General features: G+C 39.8%; 1 protein-coding gene across 2 annotated transcripts in view; it reads right to left on the reverse strand.

Annotated features, from left to right (window-relative positions):
* LOC134360230 (phosphoinositide 3-kinase regulatory subunit 6-like) overlaps positions 1-19,781 on the reverse strand; it is a 117,325-nt gene that overhangs the window by 6,868 nt on the left and 90,676 nt on the right. For both annotated transcript variants that reach the window (XM_063074317.1, XM_063074318.1), the window contains exons 17-19: positions 13,793-13,863; positions 9,936-10,026; positions 7,829-7,899 (exon numbers count right to left, since the gene is read on the reverse strand). In XM_063074317.1, the coding sequence (XP_062930387.1) occupies positions 7,829-7,899; positions 9,936-10,026; positions 13,793-13,863 (233 nt within the window). The remainder of the gene's footprint in view (positions 1-7,828; positions 7,900-9,935; positions 10,027-13,792; positions 13,864-19,781) is intronic.

Consider the following 19,781-nt stretch of genomic DNA (forward strand, 5'->3'; position numbering starts at 1 on the left):
CTTGTCACCATTTGAAATTCTGCCAACAATAGTTATATCATCAGCAAATTTTGAGATGGCATTCGAGCTGTGCCTAGCCACATGATTGTGGATGTAGAGAGAGTAGAACAGTGGGCTAAGCATGCATCCTTGAGGTGTGCCAGTACTGTCTGTTGGCGAGGAGGAGAAGTTATTTTCGATCTGCAGAGACTGTGGTCTCTTGTTGAAGCAGCCAAGGGTTCATTTGCAGTGGGAGCTACAGAAGCCCAGGTTTTGGAGCTTTTTGATTAGAAACGAGCGATTGATTGTAGTGAACACTGAGCTATAGTCAATAAATAGCAGCTTGACTTAAATATTACTATTGACCAGGTGATCCAAGACTGAATGGGGACCCTCCATTGTTCAGGGATGACCATGGATGTTGCGATCTAGCTGTCTACGTGATATGCAAGTCATTGTTGAACTCAGTGTAGGATTGCCCTAGGGCCATGGACCAATACATTACCGCGAAGAATGCAGCGGTGCACCAGATCTGGGCCGACATTTACGTGCCGGGCAGCACCTAATTAATTAGCTTGTTTATTTTGGCTTTTTTCTTAAAGACGTGCTGGGTGCGTTCCGGCCACCACTGCATTCCTTGCAGCACTGTATCGGTTCGCGGCCCGGAGGTTGAGGACCACTGCCCTAGGGACTCCAGCTCCAGAATTTTCTTCAGTGTTTGCTTCCAGTACCTTCCCCATGAGGGGGTATAGCCGGAAAGCAGTGGAGGCTTGAGCTAAGTTTTCCTTCTCCTAGATGAGCTGCCAACCATAGCTGACGAGCCCCATCTACCTGAAGAAACTACCTGAGGTAGTTACCTGCCTTTGTCCCTCCTTCTGTTGATAGAAACAGTTCCACCGGGCTTAGTAGCTAAGCCACATGTGAAGGCCAGGAGCTGGACTTGGTTGTCAGAGGCTATTTGAGATGCACGCCATTGGGAATATTTAATAGGCAGTGGGAGCTTATACCCAAAATGTCCCCCAACTATGACAACCTAGAATGAACTACGTCATAGCAACACACACAAAATGCTGGAGGAACTCAGCAGCCCAGGCAGCATCGATGGAAAGAGTACGGTCGATGTTTTGGACCAAAACTCTTTGGCAGGCCCGAAACGTCGACTGTACTCTTTTTCATAGATGCCGACTGGCCTGCTGAGTTCTTCCAGCATTATGTCTGTGTTGCTCGAATTTCCAGCATCTGCAGATTTTCTCTTGTTTGTGAATGAACTACGTCATTGTGGAAAATGGCAAATTAAAATATTCTGAGGTAGTTTCACGTGTACTGCATTGCATCATTAATGGTCAGAACATAGATTTCATTGCATAGAATTGTACAGTAGAGAAGGAGACCCTCAGGTCTACATAAATTTCCTCCCAAAATTTGTATTTAAATCTTCAATTGGAAACATGTTTTGCTAAACTGCAATTTAATTTCTATTATTATTTCTTTAATGTTTTCAATTCCTCTATAACTATTCACAATTAGAATGTGAAAAGGCCAAATGGTAAAAAGATACCAAGATCAGCATTCATAAAGTTCCTAAAAATAATGGAAAAGATAAACAAAAGTAAGGTTTTATATTTCAGAGGGAGTAGGAAGCGGTGGAGAGAACAAAGGCAGCGAGTGGTTCTGGTACAGATCTAAAGGTGATAAATTGTTGCTAAAGTTATCTGATAGGTTAAGAAGGGAAGTGAGAGAGATAAAACAAAGGAACATGTAAAAACTTGTAAAACGTTGGTCACAGTTCAAAGAAACAGTTTAGTTTTATATTGAGTCCGGAAGCTGCAACCTGCCCAAATGGAGCTGAGGTTTCTTAAACCTACAAAGTGCAGGAGGCCACAGACATATTGATTAGAATTTGTTTTGGATTCTGCCCTTTCCCTTCCAGTCCTGATGAAGGGTCTTGGCCTAAAACTGTTGACTGTTCATTTCCCTCCATACAGTACATTAAAAGATAAAGAGAACATTGCTTAACTTTGACTGGCTACTTGAATGAAGCATTTATTTCTGTAGCCCATTAATTTGACCTAATGGCACATATTTTCTATGTTGAAATTATGCACAATACCTGGGGTAAATTGTGCATGGAATCATTTCTGGATTAAATAGTACTATCAGGGAAAAGATCTGAGCAATTACATGCATGATTCATCTTAACACAGTATGTATATTGCTCCACTTTTGCACCCAATTCCATAATCATGAGGGGATTGGTCATTTCCATAAATCACCAACATAAATATAGCACAAAGGGAATCTACAACCTTCTTCTCTTAGTCACTAAGTGATAAACAATGCCTTCTTACATTGGTGGAGACTTGAATTAAAGGGTCACTAGTAACTTTAGTCTTAGCATCTGCCAGACTAATTATTAATTACTCTATATAAATGGAGAACTATCACTGATGAATGTAGCATTTTGCATTATGTACCTGAAAAGTAAAGACCCTTCATCAGGACTGGAAGTAAGGGGGTAGAAGCCAGAATAAATCCTGATGAATATGTTTGCAGCCTCTTGCACTTTTCAAAGGTGATGACTGTTCTGGAGTTAGTGAATATTAAATAAAGCATGTGCCAGTCTTCAGTTTTTATTGTGAATTGCAAGCAGTAAAGAAGTTAAAAGCACACCTTTGCTAATAAACAATACTGTTTGTGGAGCACAGGCTGGCCTACAGACTAAGGCTACGTCCACACTAGACCGGATTTTGAAGTCGCTGGTTTCATGTAAAAACAATAGGCGTCCACACCAGGCATTTTTGAAAATACCTCCATCCACATTAAAACGGGTATTTGGGCGAACCTCCTCCTACTGGGCATGCACAGGACATATCTACAGAAAATAAGCGACATGTTTGGTGTCGAATCTCGCTGTGAAAGTGCGCGTTTGTGCAGTTACAGACTAGAAAAACTTAAAAGGAATTGCTGTTGGCTCTCACGCAGGAGGACTTAAAACTAAAAAAAACAAATACTGGAGCGTATGGAGGCAACCGACGGGGAGTTCACGGACAGTATGATCCCGCTGACGACGAACATTGAAAAACTGACTAACTCTGTTGCATTAATAAAGCACCTTGTTAAATGTATAAAACATGTCTGCATCAGAGTTATCTTGTATTTCCATACAATGTTACATTAGGCTGTTACACATCTATTGTCAGAGAAGTACTTGCATAAATAGGTAAACCACCTTCATACAAGCAAGGACATAAAACAGGGCAAAGTGAGTATACTTATTTATTCAGTAAGCTATGGGTCAAAGTATTTGGTGAGTACATTTCTAACTCTTCTGGCTTCAGTCTCATTGCCGTCTGTTCTGAAATTGTTAGGTTGTGTGGGGGGTTGCGTTCAAGAAAACAATGAAATGCCGTGCTGCTGCCATCTATTCCGGCACGCCATGATAGCGTTTTTAAAAATATCCGTTTACCCTGTCCACACTGCTCTGCACAATCAGCGTTTTCAATTTACACACTCTGGAGGGCGTTTTAGAAAATCTCCGTTTTTGGGGGAGGAAGACGTCGTTTCAGTGTGGACGGAGGGTCAAAATGAAGAGAAAAAGCTTTGATTACGAATTTATCCGGTCTAGTGTGGACGTAGCCTAAGATATATGGTTTGCAAAAAGGTGATAATGAGACATCCGCATATACATCAGCCAAACATTAAACGAATGGAGTAATGTTAATTGGCCTGCATCAATTCAGGCAACTATGGGTTTAAGTAATTTGCAGCATTGTGACTTCAGTTAAAGGAAGCTTTCAGACCAGACTGGTATTATCACTTAGCACCTCAAAAAGCTGATCTATCAACAGGTTTGGGTGTCTGGGATCTCTGTCCTCAGAAGCTTTTAGACTTATTTGTGTATTACTTTGCCCCAGCAAAGGTGTTTGAAATTCATAGGCATTTGAGATTTTAAATATGAAATTTAAAAGAAGCATTGGCAACACAAAATATTGAACACTACAATATTATTGTAGTCATTGAAATTGCATTGTATCACCTAACATTACCACTGATCTTAAGGGTATAAAATGTGATGTACTTTTAAATTTGTGAGACTCTATCTCCAGAAGACAGTTTGCTGTTTGTGATGTATGAAGATTTCTATATCACCAGCATCAATATCTCTCTAATTACTTTGATCACTGTCACAACAGTGACGAGTCAGCATACAGGGAGGAGATTGAAAATGTGATTGAGTGGAGTCACAACAACAACCTCTCACTCAAGGTCAGCAAAACCAAAGAGCTGATTATTGACCACAGGAGGAAGAAATTAGGAATCAATGAGCTTGTGCTCATTATGAGATCTGAGATGGAGAGGGTCAGTAACTTTAAATTCCTGGGCATTATCATATCAGAGGATCTGTCCTGAGACCAGCACATAAATGTTTTTTCAAAGAAAGTATGGTAGTGCCTCAACTACCTTAGAAATTTGTGCAGATTCAGTATGTTATCTAAAGCTCTGACGAACTTCTATAGGTGAGCAGTGGGAAGTATCCTGACTGGTTGTATCATGATCAGGTATGGAAACACCAATGCCCAAGAACAGAAAAGCCTGCAAAAGGTAGTAGATACAGTCCAGTCCATCACATGAAGACCCCCCCCCCGCCGAAACCCCACCATTGAGCACATCTACAAAGAGTGCTGCCACAAGAAAGCAGAATCCATCGTCAAGAACTCCCACCATCCGAGCCATGCTCTCTTCTCACTGCTACCACCAGGAAGAAGGTACAGGGGTCTCTGGTCCCATACCACTCAAGTTCAGGAACAGTTATTACCCTTCAACCATCAGGCTCCTGAACCAGCATAGACATCTGCACTCACCACAACAATGAACTGATCACTGAACACAACCACTGAACTCACTTTCTAGGTTCCTACAGTTCATGTTTTCAGTTTTATTTACTTATTTTATTATTATTATTTATTTCTTTTTGTGTTTGCACAATTAGTCAATCTTTGTTTTTCATTGGTTCTATTGAAGTAATCTGTTCTACTGTAAATGCCTGCAAGTAAATGAATTTCAGGGTAGTATTTAGTGACACATATATACTTCGTTAATAAATTTACTTTGAACTTTGGTACAAGATGCTGCCACATTACATTTACCAGGCTGATCACCTCATCCCAATTATGGTATAGGACTTGATCAGGACCTTGGATCTTTGATGGGAATGGAGTGCTTACCACAGACGCTGCTGGTAACTACCACATCCTCCCTTGCTAATGTTCCTTTCTTCTTACTATTCATGCAACTGGCTTGAGATTCTTTAAAGTCTCAATACTTTCCCAGTGGTCAGCATAACAACGATACTCAAAGTTGTGAGCTCCAAAAGCACTGATCTTTGGCAACTATTCAGCATGGATCTGTTTGAAAAATGTTTTTGCCCAGTTTTGCAATCTTTTACTTACAGGTGACCCACCCACAATGGCATGTGTTTATTGCTTCATAAAGATGAAATCTATTTCCTAAGTGATAGTGTCTTAAAATTGTGTTTAGAGCCCCAAGGAGTTATACACGCTAATTATCATAATCAATACATTTACAGTTTGAAAGAAGTTGGAATTACCATTATTCAAGGAAAGTGCCTTATAAAATCAGAGTATTAAGAGACTTGTAGCCCCATTTTAAATATCTCAGTAGTTCTGGCCAGTTAAAATTAGTCTGCTTGATTATGATGGAAGCCTTCTATTTGAAACATTCACTTTTTACATTGAAACATAAGAAAAGATATAAATGCTCAAGTTTGGAGTATATTAATGAGCTAGTTACATAAGAAAAATTCAATAGGCATTTTGTGGTAGGAACCATTGAAGACCAGTAGATCTATTTGTTCAGTACTGCTATCTCCATTCTGGCCTAGGATTATCTATTGTTGCAACTCCCAATTGTTACTCTAGGTTTGACTTGTCCAGTCCTCTCCCACTTTCTATTTTTCAACTCTGCAAAGTTACCTCATTCAAAATTTGTTACCCTTATTTTATTATGCACCATATCTTGTTCTTTCATTATCCCCGTGCTTGTAAACAATATTATTTCCTGATCTGACAACACCTCATTTTAATTCCCTTAATGTGCTCATCCTTCCATTTTTTTCTCAGATCCTCCTGCTCTAAAACCATCAGATGTTGGAGCTCATTTCTGGTCAATGACTTGTGCATCGTAGTTTTTCAAATCCATTTTCCTTCCAGAGTCCTGGCCACAAGCATTAAAATTTCCTGTAGAATCTACTCCTCAACTCTACCTCTTCTTTTAAACTTCTTAAACTTACCTCTTTGTCTAAACCTTTTGTTACCAGTCATCTTATCTCCTTATGTCACTTTGTGCAAAGTTTTATGATATTTCTCTGAAGGCATCTGGAGGTAGAACACAGAACAGGAACAGGCCTTCTGGCCCGCAATATTGTACCTAACTACTTAAGCTAGTAATTAAATGGCAAACAATGTCCATATCTCTCTATAATCAGTAGATTTATGTGCCCATCTAAGAACCTCATAAATTTTCCATCTTTTATTTCCAGGCCTTTTTCAGTTTTTCATGAGTGGGATGTGAACTTATATTTTATTCAGCCACGTGACTGCTAGATTTGCGACCACTTCTGTAAGCTATACCTGAGACTCCGGGTGATGACAAAACAGACTTCAACTGTGAAGTCCTGTGAGCTCGATTTTGCTCACAGTCTCAGCCCAAAACATTGATTGTACCTTTTCCTATAGATGCTGCCTGGCCTGCTGCATTCACCAGCAGTTTTTGTGTGTTGGAAAAATTGCCACTTGGTTTGAGTCATCAGGGACCAATGAATTATGCATTGTGTAACAACCTGGGGGAAGGGGAAGGAGCAAAACACTTTTTGATGTATCTGAATAGTCCAGCCTTTTGTGGCCTGATCCCTCTGATGCTTTCATCTTCCTCTCACCTTCCTGTGACTGGTACTTGGGAGAGAGTAGAGAAATTCAAGACCCAGACTTGCCCTACTGAGCTGCCAGGGCTTAAGAAGATGCAGGCAGAGGAAAGATAAGTAAATAAACATTGTGTTTTGTGAGAATTTTAAAAAAGCAGTTGCTTGATCAGTCTTCCATCTATTGTTTAACCCTATGGCCTTGTGCCCACTGTTAAGTTCTTCCTCCACCCTCTTGGATTGGTGGAGTGGTTATTGATAGGAAATTCCTGCTATCTTGAGTGTTGGTCTGTCCACATTAACAAATTTCATGATACATGCCGGTGATATTAAACCTGATTCTGATTCTGATTCCATGTGTATCAGCATGCAAGTCTGAACTGTGGACCAGATCAGGTTTCATTTTGAAATCTTTTACATCTGTGTGGTACAGCCAGCTATATATTTGATATCTAGATGCAGAAAGGGTAACCTAACTCTTCCATAGAGAGGTTTCCTAAAGTGCAATGCTGCACAGTATTATGACTGCTGAAGACCTTTCTGTTTATTTCATTAAATTTTGTTTTAACGTATAATACTGTATATCAGCTGAAGACTCATGGTTATTAACAAAAGTTACACGTGCTAACAGAATTTCCAAAAGGGAAGGGGGGATATTATAATCCACTTCATAATTTTGATGATTTTTTTAACAAAACTGAGTGAAAAATGTTATTTAAAATGGCAAATGTAATCTTGGTTTATCATCTGATCAAAGGCAGCTTTAACCACAATTATCAACACTTAAGTGGAAGTCAAGGTAGATTACATGTCACAGCAAAAAATAAGATGATTCTTCCAGATAACCTGCAAGTCGATTTCATCACACTATCGTTAAATATGTCCTTTTTTTTAATGATAATTTTCACTAACCGAAGATGTTTTTCCAGATAGGTTTGTCTTACTTGTTACTTCTGATACGCTTACAGCCAGACAGACAAGATCTGCAAAATAAAATTGCATTGCACTCTGAGGCTATGAAATTAAATATCTTCAGAAATATTTTATGGCGATATGTCGTTGATACTCAGTCCATAACATGTTCTCATATGATCTGCCAGACTTCCTAATAATTCTACAATGTTTTCAATTTCTTTTCAATTTGTGTCATTATAAGATTTCTGCAAATATTGTTCAAAGAACAGTGGCCATATAATCTGGTTAACTAACAATTTAGCTTTTCCAAACCTAATTTTATTGTTTGTCATAATAATTGTCATAATTATTTTGTGACAAACTTCATATTTCTCTGATCCAAATTTAAATGTTATATAAATAAAATTAGAGTTATAAAACATGATCATAAATATGTCCTCAACTCATGGTCATTATCTCTAGTGAGATTATATATTGTACCATCAGGTCTGTTTTTCTCTTTGCATGGCTGGGGAAGAGGACTGCAAATTAATGTGATTTGAACCAGGAAACCCTATAGTTACTAAACTTCATATCACTATTATATTATTTTATAATTATTAAATGGTTATCTGTTCTATTATCCATGCATTACACAAAGACCTCCTGAGAATGCAGAAATAACATATACCTATCACTAAATGGACCTATGGAAGGGTCCAACTTTACTAATTTGGTAACAGTTACCCAACCATTTCAGGATTGTTCAGTGTGATAAAGTAGAAGTAAGTTGCACCTAACTATTTAAGGTGTAAAAGATGCAAGAAACGTCTTGACACTTTAATAAAGCCTGCCCTATAAATCGAATTACATGGCACCATGTTTCAGTTTGTTACCTGTCTCAAATTTTATAATAAAATTCTACAAGTGAACTATGTGAGATCCACAAGAGTCTACTATTTTGCTTCTGGGTTTGCCATGTACCCTATTGTAATGAAAAAGCCTGGAAATGTATAATGGCTTTCAATAGCATCCACTGCGCAGCGGGATTGCACTTCCAGGATTTTAGATCACCTACGCATGGCTCATAAACCACTGAGCCAAGTGAAGACTTTCATGATATTATTAAAGTAAAATAAAATTCAAAATAAAATTATCAAAGTACGTATATGTTAGCATATGCATCTTTCAGTGCATATCCCAGCACTGGAAGCATTTCTTCGCTAAGTCCACAAATAGTACTGCTCTTTGGAAACGCTATCAAAAGTTTGTGCAAAATCAGGATTGATTCCTTGACTCTCTCTCTCTACTCTTAACAAGCAATCACAGGAACATACACCGTCCTCCAGCCATCCAATTGTGCTCTTCATTCAGACCCAAAAGTTGCCTGTTTCCCTTAGTTTCTTTGACTAAGGGCACAGTGGGAAGGCTTTTAAGAGGGGAAGACCGATTCCTTTCAGCATGATGCCCTACTCAATTGCAACAGAAATAACAGATTCTCATGCAGGTTGGATCACTGTCACCATTTATTTAATGCACTTTACAGGCCCCTTTCAATTTCTAACTCCATGTCATAATAGTAACTCTGTTTTAAAAGAGTCAAAATTATTAATCATCAACCCTGTCTCCTTTCATGTTTCTCAGGCAATTATAGGGAGTTTGTCACTTGATGCTCAAACAAGATTAGCTTTTGTCAAGTGGGAAGAGCCATCTTCAAGGCAGTAAGTTGATAAGCTGGTTTCTGTTTTCTTTTAAACCAAGAGGAACACTGGCAACAAACTGGAAATCTTTGTCAGTTTTTATTTACGTATAGTTTTTCATAATCTTATTGTATTTCCCTTTTCTGTACAGACATTCACAGGAAAATAAAGAATCTCAGGGTAGTATATGGTGACATACATGTACTTTGATAATAAATGTACTTAGTCTTGTTCTCTTTGCTGTTAAAATATAGGCAGCATTTGGAGGAAGTATACAGGGGAAAAATAATTTAAACATAGCCCTAATTTAAAATTAAATAACTGCAGTATCCAAAAAAAGTAGTGCTTTTTATATTTATACATATAACAAACATTGGTTATCTGCAAACTAAGTTATCACAATTGCTAATGGATTCATGACATACCTTCAGTTCCATTTGAGGGAATTGCTTTAATTGCTATGCTAGTGCAATGACTTGCAAGTTGTTTTGTATGTTCCCTGTTGCTCAATGCAATCTAAAATGGCAAACGATAAAAAAAGTAATGGATGTAATGTCTACCTTGAAAGTAAATGCTTTCAATAAACATTAAAGGCAATGGGTTTGATATCAAGATTTTCCTTTTTTCATAGTACTTTGCCAGCCATGTACAGTATATAATAAATTCTGCTGAAGAAAAAAACTAAATTTAATTATATCTACTTCATTATATAAACATAAGTTTCTTTATAAATGTGCAAGATAAATCCTGTTTTGACCATGCTTGGAAAATGGTGTTTAATTCTGGTCACTTCATTACAGGAAGGATATGGAAGCTTTAGAGAGGGTGCAGAGGAGATTTAACAAGATGCTGCCTGGAGGAGAGAGCATGTCTTAGGAGTATAAATTGAGCAAGCAAAGGCTTTTCTCTTTGGAGCGAAGGAGGATGAAAGGTGACTTTATCAGTAGAGGTGTACAAAATGATAAGAGGCATAGATCAAATGAACAGTCACAGACTTTTTGCCAGGGTCGAAATGGCTCATAAGAGGGGGCATTATATTAAGGAGATTGGAGGAAAGTATAGCGGGAGGGGGGACGTTAGAGGTAAGTTTCATTTTTACACAGAGAGTGGTGAGAGCTTAGAATGCTCTGCCAGGGGTGGTAGTGGAAGCAGATACATTAGGGATTTTTAAGAAACTCTTAGCTAGGCACGTGGATGATAGAAAATGGAGTGGGGGGGGAGTTAGATTGATCTTAGAGTAGGTTAAAAGGTTGGCACAACATCATGGGCTGAAGGACCTGTACTGTGCTATAATATTGTATGAAAATATACCATTTTAAATGTATTTACCAACATAAAGCAAGTTAATTTCAATATATAATTGTAACTAATGGTATTTGTGAAAGCTGAGGTTGTGGAATACCTAAAAGTTGTGGAATTGTAAATTTCTCATATAACTATTTGAATTATTACATAAATTCATAAAATACTTTGTAATAAACTTTTTAAAGATTGTTAGGTGTATTTTCATCAGATTTCATTGATCATTGTTTCCTGTTGATGAAGTCACTTCCTGCATTGAGCTTTCAGCTACGTCTGATTAGCAAGATGCTAGAATTCTGTTTGTGCTTCGATCTGTGAATAAACAGTGTGAGTTTGGATATTCTCAGGTCATAAACAGCGTTGCTTAAATGCAAGTTTGTTGCCTTCTTGTGCTATCGTTGTATAACTAAGTGACACAGCTTGGGAAGCAATCCATTACTCACAAATTGAAGCTCCGCTGAGTCTGCCTGACAACCTTCACTACTCCCTTTAAGAGTTCCTACTGGGGGTCTGGCATAATTACATACCAGAAACTGGACCTGCACAGGAAGTTAGCTATCCACCAGTTTTGGCAAATGCATGATGGTTGATTCCAGTGCTTTCACATGGCCTGCAGAACCCTGAAGGTGCTGAATAAGTGGGTGTATACTGCATCCCATTTGGATCAATCAGCATCTATTTGTCACCTGAAAATGTGTGATCCAATTACTTGGTAAAAATGTCCAGTGGCATAATCTTTTTTCTTCTTCAGAAAGCCCTCCTGCATATTAGTTGTGATGGAAAAATTAAAATGAACACCAAGTAAATGTATGCAGTTAGGATGGAAATGCATCACCTCCTACTAGCCTTCCTCTTTACAACCATGTCTAAATAAGTATACACAAATGAATGTATTTTAAAGCTAGCTCTATGATCTAAAAAGTGATAGCAGAGTAGGCATGAAGAGCTGAATGGTTTACCCATTTCCTGTCCCTGTAAACTGTTCAAAATCTAAGCAAAAATGTAGCTGCAAACCGAGTTCCCATCATGGCTGCAGCCCTGCAGAACTGGTAAATCCATTCTGCCCGTCCTCTGAAATCCTGTTCCTGTGTACAGGCTGTCCATAAGCTGTACATCTGTAAGCTGGGGAGAACCTGTTTTATGTTTGTACATTCAAGAATATTGCTTGTTTGAATATTCCTGATAATACTTAACCACACAAGAATATCTGGTGCTCGAGGTAGAAATAGCATTTGCCAAGAGGGTGTGTTGGATATACAGCCAACACTTGTTATCCCAGATCTTCCACTCATTCTCAATGAATATAACCTAGATTTGACAATATGAATTTAGAATGGAGGGTGGGGGGAGGAGGAGAGGAATGTACAAATGTTGAAAGTGGCTGCATCAAGAAGCTGGCTTCAGCTATTTGCCTTCTCTCTAAGAGTAGCAAATAACTCCTTCAGGATATGCAGATTGGCAGTTTTATCAATTTTCACTTATCACTTGATTGCTAACTTCAAAACCATACAAGTACATACATCACGTGACAAGATTTCATCACTACAGAGTTCTTGGCCCTCACCTCTATCTGCAAGGTATTCTGACACTCTGATTAGCTCCAGCACATTCTGACATGGAGATGTACAGCCTTTCAGCCCACCTGTCTGTATTGACCAAGGTGCCTTCCCGTGGTAGTCCCATTTTCCTGCATTTGGCCTATTTGCTATCGGTAATACCTGTCCAAATGCCTTAACATTGCAATCATACCCACCTCCATCACCTCCTCTGGCAGCTTGTGACATATACCCACCAGCTTCTGTGTCAAAACATTGTCTCTCAGACTTATATTAAACCGTTAACCCTCTCACTATAAACCTATGCCTTCTAGTTTTAGACTTCGCTATCCTATGACTTTTTTTTTGTGTACCATACTCTGCCAGAGCCTCGGCGACCACTTTTCAAGTGGTTGTCTTGAAGGAAAGATTCTGTGAGTGGTCCCCCACATCCTTCTCACAGCGCAGTCTTTTTTTTTTACGAGGCCGAGTTGGAAGCTCGACACTCAACCCGGCACGGATGGAAAGCGTGCCCGGGGGTGGCCCGAATGGGTTCGAACTCGGGAACCTTCGCTCCAGAGTCCGGCGCTGATGTCATTGCGCCACCAGCCGGCCTATCCTATGACTATCCGCCATAATGTGATGCCCCAACTTATATGCAAAATTCTTTGTCAATGAAAGTGAACATGCTAGTTGCCTTCTTCACATCTATATTTACCCTATTCTCATCAAGTCACTTCATCACCTCTTCAAAAGTTTCAATTAAATTTGTAAGACACAAATTCCCTCACAGTTGACTATCTCTATACAATCCTTGCCTTTCCAAATGAAGACAGACTGTTCTCTTAGACTCTTCTCTAATAACTTTCCTACTATTGATGTTCAGTTCACTGGGCCTATAGCTCTCTGGCTTGTCCTTGCAGCCCTTCCTCAACAAAGACAAAAATTAGCTACTTTCTAGACTTCCAGTACCTTACCCATGGCTATGGAAGACACAAAAATCTCTGCCAGGGCTCTAGCCTTGCTTCCCACAAGGATTAACATGGCCAGGCCCCAGTGATTTAAACACCTTTATGCACTTCAAGACTGCCAATATTTCCTCTTTTGTGATATCAGTCTCTGTCTTTGGAACCTGCATCTTCCTAACCCTGTAATCAACATAACACTTAGACCCTAGGATTAACCCTAATAAATGCAAACAATTATTAATCCAAGTTCAATCATTTCACCAATTATTTTATCAGTATTCTTCATATTATAATATTAATTTGGGAGATTAGATGTAGAAATTGGTGGTGAATACACAAGTAACCAAGGACAAACATCTATCCTATCATCTTCACTATAAATAAGTAAAACAACTTCATTTGATAATTTCAATTTGCTTCTTAAATAGGACAGCAGCTCATGCTTACACAATGACAAAAGGATATGTTGCCTCTTACCTTTTTGTACGTAACTGTAATTTGTCCACCTATTCCTTCTGATAGTGCCCTCCTTCTCACCAGTGTGGATTCTGCAAGGAAATAGCGAAATGTTTCTCATTATCAGTATATGAAACTGAAATGTCAATGAAATGGTGGATTTAAACTAAGGAACGCTGCCTTCACGAAAACACATCAGCAAACCTAACTTTATATTTTCTTACAATGTACATTGTACTGAAATGTCACTTTCAACTTTCACAATTGTAACATTTGATTTATCCCTCTTATTAAAAAAAAATTAAAACATTTTTTAAGAACATTGGGATTCTTTAAACCTCAGTATTCAAACATCTAAACATAGATGAGTTCAAAAAAAGCCAGCTGTGTTTTTGCGCAAACAACAGGAATTCTGCAGATGCTGGAAATTCAAGCAACATACATCAAAGTTGCTGGTGAACGCAGCAGGCCAGGCAGCATCTATAGGAAGAAGCGCAGTCGACGTTTCAGGCCGAGACCCTTCGTCAGGACTAACTGAAGGAAGAGTGAGTAAGGGATTTGAAAGCTGGAGGGGGAGGGGGAGATGCAAAATGATAGGAGAAGACATGGGATGAGACCGCTTTGCTGAACATCTACGCTCTGTCCGCCAGAGAAAGCAGGATCTCCCAGTGGCCACACATTTTAATTCCACATCCCATTCCCATTCTGACATGTCTATCCACGGCCTCCTCTACTGTAAAGATGAAGCCACACTCAGGTTGGAGGAACAACACCTTATATTCCGTATGGGTAGCCTCCAACCTGATGGCATGAACATTGACTTCTCTAACTTCCGCTAGGCCCCACCTCCCCCCGTACCCCATCTGTTACTCTTTTTAATGCACACATTCTTTCTCTCACTCTCCTTTTTCTCCCTCTGTCCCTCTGAATATACCTCTTGCCCATCCTCTAGGTCACCCCACCCCCGTCTTTCTCCCCGGACCTCCTGTCCCATGATCCTCTCGTATCCCCTTCTGCCTATCACCTGTCCAGCTCTCGGCTCCATCCCTCCCCCTCCTGTCTTCTCCTATCATTTTGCATCTCCCCCTCCCCCTCCAGCTTTCAAATCCCTTACTCACTCTTCCTTCAGTTAGTCCTGACGAAGGGTCTCGGCCTGAAACGTCGACTGCGCTTCTTCCTATAGATGCTGCCTGGCCTGCTGCGTTCACCAGCAACTTTGATGTATGCAGCTGTGTTTTTGGTTTATTTTGATATGAATTCCTTTGGAATTTCTTTTAAATATCAAACCTTTTACAAATTCCTGTCCTGATAAGTCACCTGGAAATTCCCCTTCCACTCCCAGCATGTACATCTAGTTTAAAATAAATCCCAGCAGGTGCAGTGGCCTTTCTACATGACTATATCACACTAGAACGATCAACATGTTCCATGGTTCCCTGCCTAGTGAGTGGCATTTTCAGTTTTAGTAACACTTGGTGTGTGTTTGCCAGCCTGATGCAATCAAAGCTAGTGATTGGGATAATGACTAACATTTTTCTGGAGATTTGCATCTGAGTTCTTCTACTGTTTGCCATTTCCCTACCTATTCATTAGTACCTCACTATTGATGGATGTGTTGTGCAATCACACCCTATTGTGGACTCCTTCCACAAGACACCATTTTGGAGAACATACACATCATGCATATACACTCAGTGGTCACCTTTTTATATGCAGGAGGTACACTGAGTGTATTTCTGTATGTTCATTGCCTTCTGCTGCTGTAGACCATCCACTTCAAGGTTCAACATGTTGTGCATTCAGAGATGCTCTTCTGCACTCCATTGTTCTAATGTGTGGTTATTTGAGTTATTGTTACCTTCCTGTCAGCTTGAGCCAGTCTGGCCATTCTCTGACCTCATTAAGAAGGCATTTTCACCCACAAAACTGCTGCTGACTTTTTTTTTGTTTTTCACACCATTCTCTGTAACCTCTGGAAACTGTTGTGCGTGAAAATCCCAGCAGTTCTTCATATACTGAAACCATTCCATCAAACCCACCAACTTTGGTATTCCATGGTCAAATTCACTTAGATCACATTTCTTCCCCATTCTGATGTTTGATCTGACAACAAATGAACCACTTGGCCGTGTCTGTATGATATGAGATGCTGCCACATGATTGGCTAATCAGATGTTTGTATTAACGAGCAGGAGTACTGGTGTACCAAATAAAGTAGCCACTGAGTATATGTGATATTCTTTCAAAGTATTCTCTTGATCCAAGTTGACTAAGCAAGCGCCCACTTTTTTGTATGTACAGATAACTGTATCTCTGAATAGCAGAAGGTCAGAACAGGCAGAGATCGATCTATCTGCAGAATATAGAATATCTAACCTAGCTGAATCACCACTTCAAACCATACGTGCCATGATTGGTGATGGTCTTTTGCAGAATCTTGTAATCCACGTTATGCAGCAAAGTGGTAAATTTATTTTTTATTGTCACATGTACCGATATGTACTGTGAAAAATGTGTTGCATAATGTTTGTAGAGACTAATTCATTATAATAGTGCTTTGGCGTAGTACAAGGTAAAACAATAAAATAATGCAGAATGAAGTGTGGCAATAAGGTGCAAGGAGGTAATGAGGCAAATTGTGCAGTTAGAGTCAATTTTTATCATGCTAAGGAACTGCTCAGTAGCCTTATAACAGCAGGAGGGAAGCTGTCCTTGAACATGATAGTACATGCTGTCAGGCTTTTGTACCCACTGCCCGAAGGGAGGTTTTTGGTTATGCTGATTGATTTACCAAGGCAACAAGAAGTATAGACAGAGTCTATGGAGGGGAACACACACAAATGCTGGAGGAACTCTGCAGGCCAGGCAGTATCTATGGAAAAGAGTATAGTTGACGTTTTGGGCCGAAAGGAGGGGAGGCTGGTTTCCGTGATGTGCTTAGCTGTGTTCACAACTCACTGCAGTTTCTTGCTGTCACGGCAGTGCAATTGCCGTATCAACCATGATGTATCTAGGTAGAATGCTTTCTATGATGCAATGGTAAAAAATTGGTAAGGGTCAAAGGAGACACGTCATGTTTCTTCTGACCATTCTGCGTATAGGGAGCATTGTGAGGACCTTCTCTCCACATTCTGAAATGTTCTCAGTTAGAACAAACAGCTGGTCCAATCTCTCCCACTTGCCATTCTAAACTTCTTAGATATGAGATAAGAAATTAAGGGAGTCTGTGCTCTCTGTGTCTTCACGTTGTCTGGCCTAGCAATAGAAGGATTTTGGATCATGAATGTGCCAGTTTTCATGCACATTTTTGAGCATCCTCTAACTTAAAGCTGCTGATCAAAAACTTCCCTCTGCAAAAGTTTATTTCATACTCTGGCTTGGAAGATGAAACTGGCGAATCCCAAGGCAAGAGGTTTCTCTGAATCCTTAGCTTTTGGAGCTGCATTTAGATATAAATCAGAACAAATTAGCAACTGAAGGAATAGATCTGCGTACATTCCTGTAGCTGGCACATTTCCCTTTAACTCTCTCTTGCTTTTGAACACTATTGTGGATGAGGAACTTCTTGATGTTTGCTTTGATTGCTTTTGAACACTAAATCAGGGAGTTGAAAAGCTTTGTGGTTCTCCCACCTGTGTGTAGACAGAAAGGATTCACACGGAGTTCAGTTCCGGACAAGTTTTTTCTTTATTACAAGTTGGCATCAACAGGGGAGTCACTTGTCCTAGAACATATGCTCCCCGATCGAAAGTTTTCAGTATTTTATGCTATTTTTATCTATTTTCCCCCCACTACCTCTACCCCACATTTGCTGTGTATACATAGCCTTTTGAAGTGACAAGATCACAGCACCCATGTTTTAGGTCAGCTGTATGCAGTTCTGCTTTTACCTTATGTACAATGCAAGCTCCAGTCTTGGAGTTTTATGAAGCTGTTGCTAGGCTTGTGTCCAGTGTTCACTGTGGTTTACCTTAGCGTACAATGTGGCTTGGGCTGGTTGAGCCTGTACAGACTTTCGCTGCCTGGTACCAACTCTGTAGGGTCCCTCTTTACCTCTCTGCTACATGCTTATCCCAATCTCTCTCTGTTAAACTACAGAACCAAGAATTCACTGTTCCCTGCTACACTGTGTGATCCATTTAAGTTCCTCATTGTTTTCTAGGACCATCAGTTTCATGTTCAGCTTTTATATTCCTTTGTCAGCCCTCTGGTCTTCCTATGGGTAACAGTCAACTAGCAGGATGAAATGGGGAGTAAGGAACACTGGCATAATTTTGGTGAATGTAACACAGCAAATCAAAATTATTGTTGTTTTTAAGAGGCTGTAGGAGAAAAGAGGACCGCTTTAATATCACAAGCAGCTTTGGGAACCCCTTATCTACAATACTCCTTCTCCCTTATGATAATGCACTGTGACTTCTTTATACAGGGGTATGGGCAGCCAGAGGATGTGGTTGAAGCAGGAGTTAAATGTTACAATTGCAACATTTAAGAGGTACATGGAGGGGAAGGGCCTGAAGGGTTATGAGCCAAACACAGGCACCTGGGACTAGCAGACAGGCTGCTGTGGTCAGTGTAGACCAGTTGTGCCGAAAAGCCTGTTTTCATGCTGTTTTACTCACTGACTCTATGAATAAAAGAGCACAATCTTCAAACTGTTCTGGAATTTGTTTGATTGAAAACAAAACATATTTAATGTTATTAAGGATGATTTTAATAATAAATTTAAGCCTGAAAGATTCACACTGAAATCGTGCCTTAATACTTCAAGACATCCCAAAGCAATTTAAAACCAATTTACTATCGATTAAAGTGTTAAAATATTGGAAATATGTCAGGCTTTTCAACAAATAAAACTTTAACTAATATGAAAATGACTAAATCATGTACTTTATCAAAGCAAATTGAGTGGTAAGCACCAGCCAGGGAACAAGTGGAAACCATCCCCTGTCCCCCACTCTACCCATTGAAGTTTATAAGAGTTATTATCATCTGTAGTGTGCCACTGAGACTGCATAAGAACATAAGGAGTCGACCATCTGGCCTATGAAGTCTGCTCTGCAATTCAATAAGACTATGGCTGATCCGGCCATGGATTCAGCTCCACCTACCTGCCTTTTCACCACAACCCTCAATTCCCTTTTTATACAGAAATCTATCTAATGGTGTCTTAAATATACTTAATGAGGTAACCTCCACTGCTTCCCTGGGCAAAGAATTCCACAGACTCACTGATCTCTGGGAAAAGCAGTTTCTCCTCATCTCTGTCCTAAATCTATTACCTGTACCTTGAATCTTGAGGTTATGTCCCCTTGTTCAAGTCTCACCAGTGGAAACAACTTCCTGCCTCTAGTTTATCTCTTTTTATAATTTCATGTTTTTCTATAAATTCACCCTGCAATGGATAGTCAAAACTGCCTAATATATCACTGGCACCAGCCTTCCCACCATCAGTGACGTATACTGTACAGAGAAAGGTGCCAGAACAGGGCCAGTAATAACATAAAGGATCCCACCCACTCTGCTCACCCTCCCACTCCCATCAGGGAGGATGGCTACATAGCATCCATGCCAGAACCACCAGAATCAAAAATAGCTAGTTTCCCCAAGAAGTAAGGTTGATCAACACCTCCACTCGCTAACTCACCCCTCCAATCACCCCACCACCACTACTTTATCATTTTCTGTCAGTCACCTTATGTAGAGTCACTCCTGTGCCTCACGTTATTTTAAAGGTCAATATAAGCTATCTTATATATTTACATTATTATATTTTTTAGGCAACATACATCAAAGTTGCTGGTGAACGCAGCAGGCCAAGCAGCATCTATAGGAAGAGGTGCAGTTGACGTTTCAGGCCGAGACCCTTCGTCAGGACTAACTGAAGGAAGAGTGAGTAAGGGATTTGAAAGTTGGAGGGGGAGGGGGAGATCCAAAATGATAGGAGAAGACAGGAGGGGGAGGGATAGAGCTGAGAGCTGGACAGGTGATAGGCAAAAGGGGATACGAG

This window comes from Mobula hypostoma, chromosome 22 (genome assembly GCF_963921235.1).
Source record: "Mobula hypostoma chromosome 22, sMobHyp1.1, whole genome shotgun sequence".
Taxonomy (NCBI): domain Eukaryota; kingdom Metazoa; phylum Chordata; class Chondrichthyes; order Myliobatiformes; family Myliobatidae; genus Mobula; species Mobula hypostoma.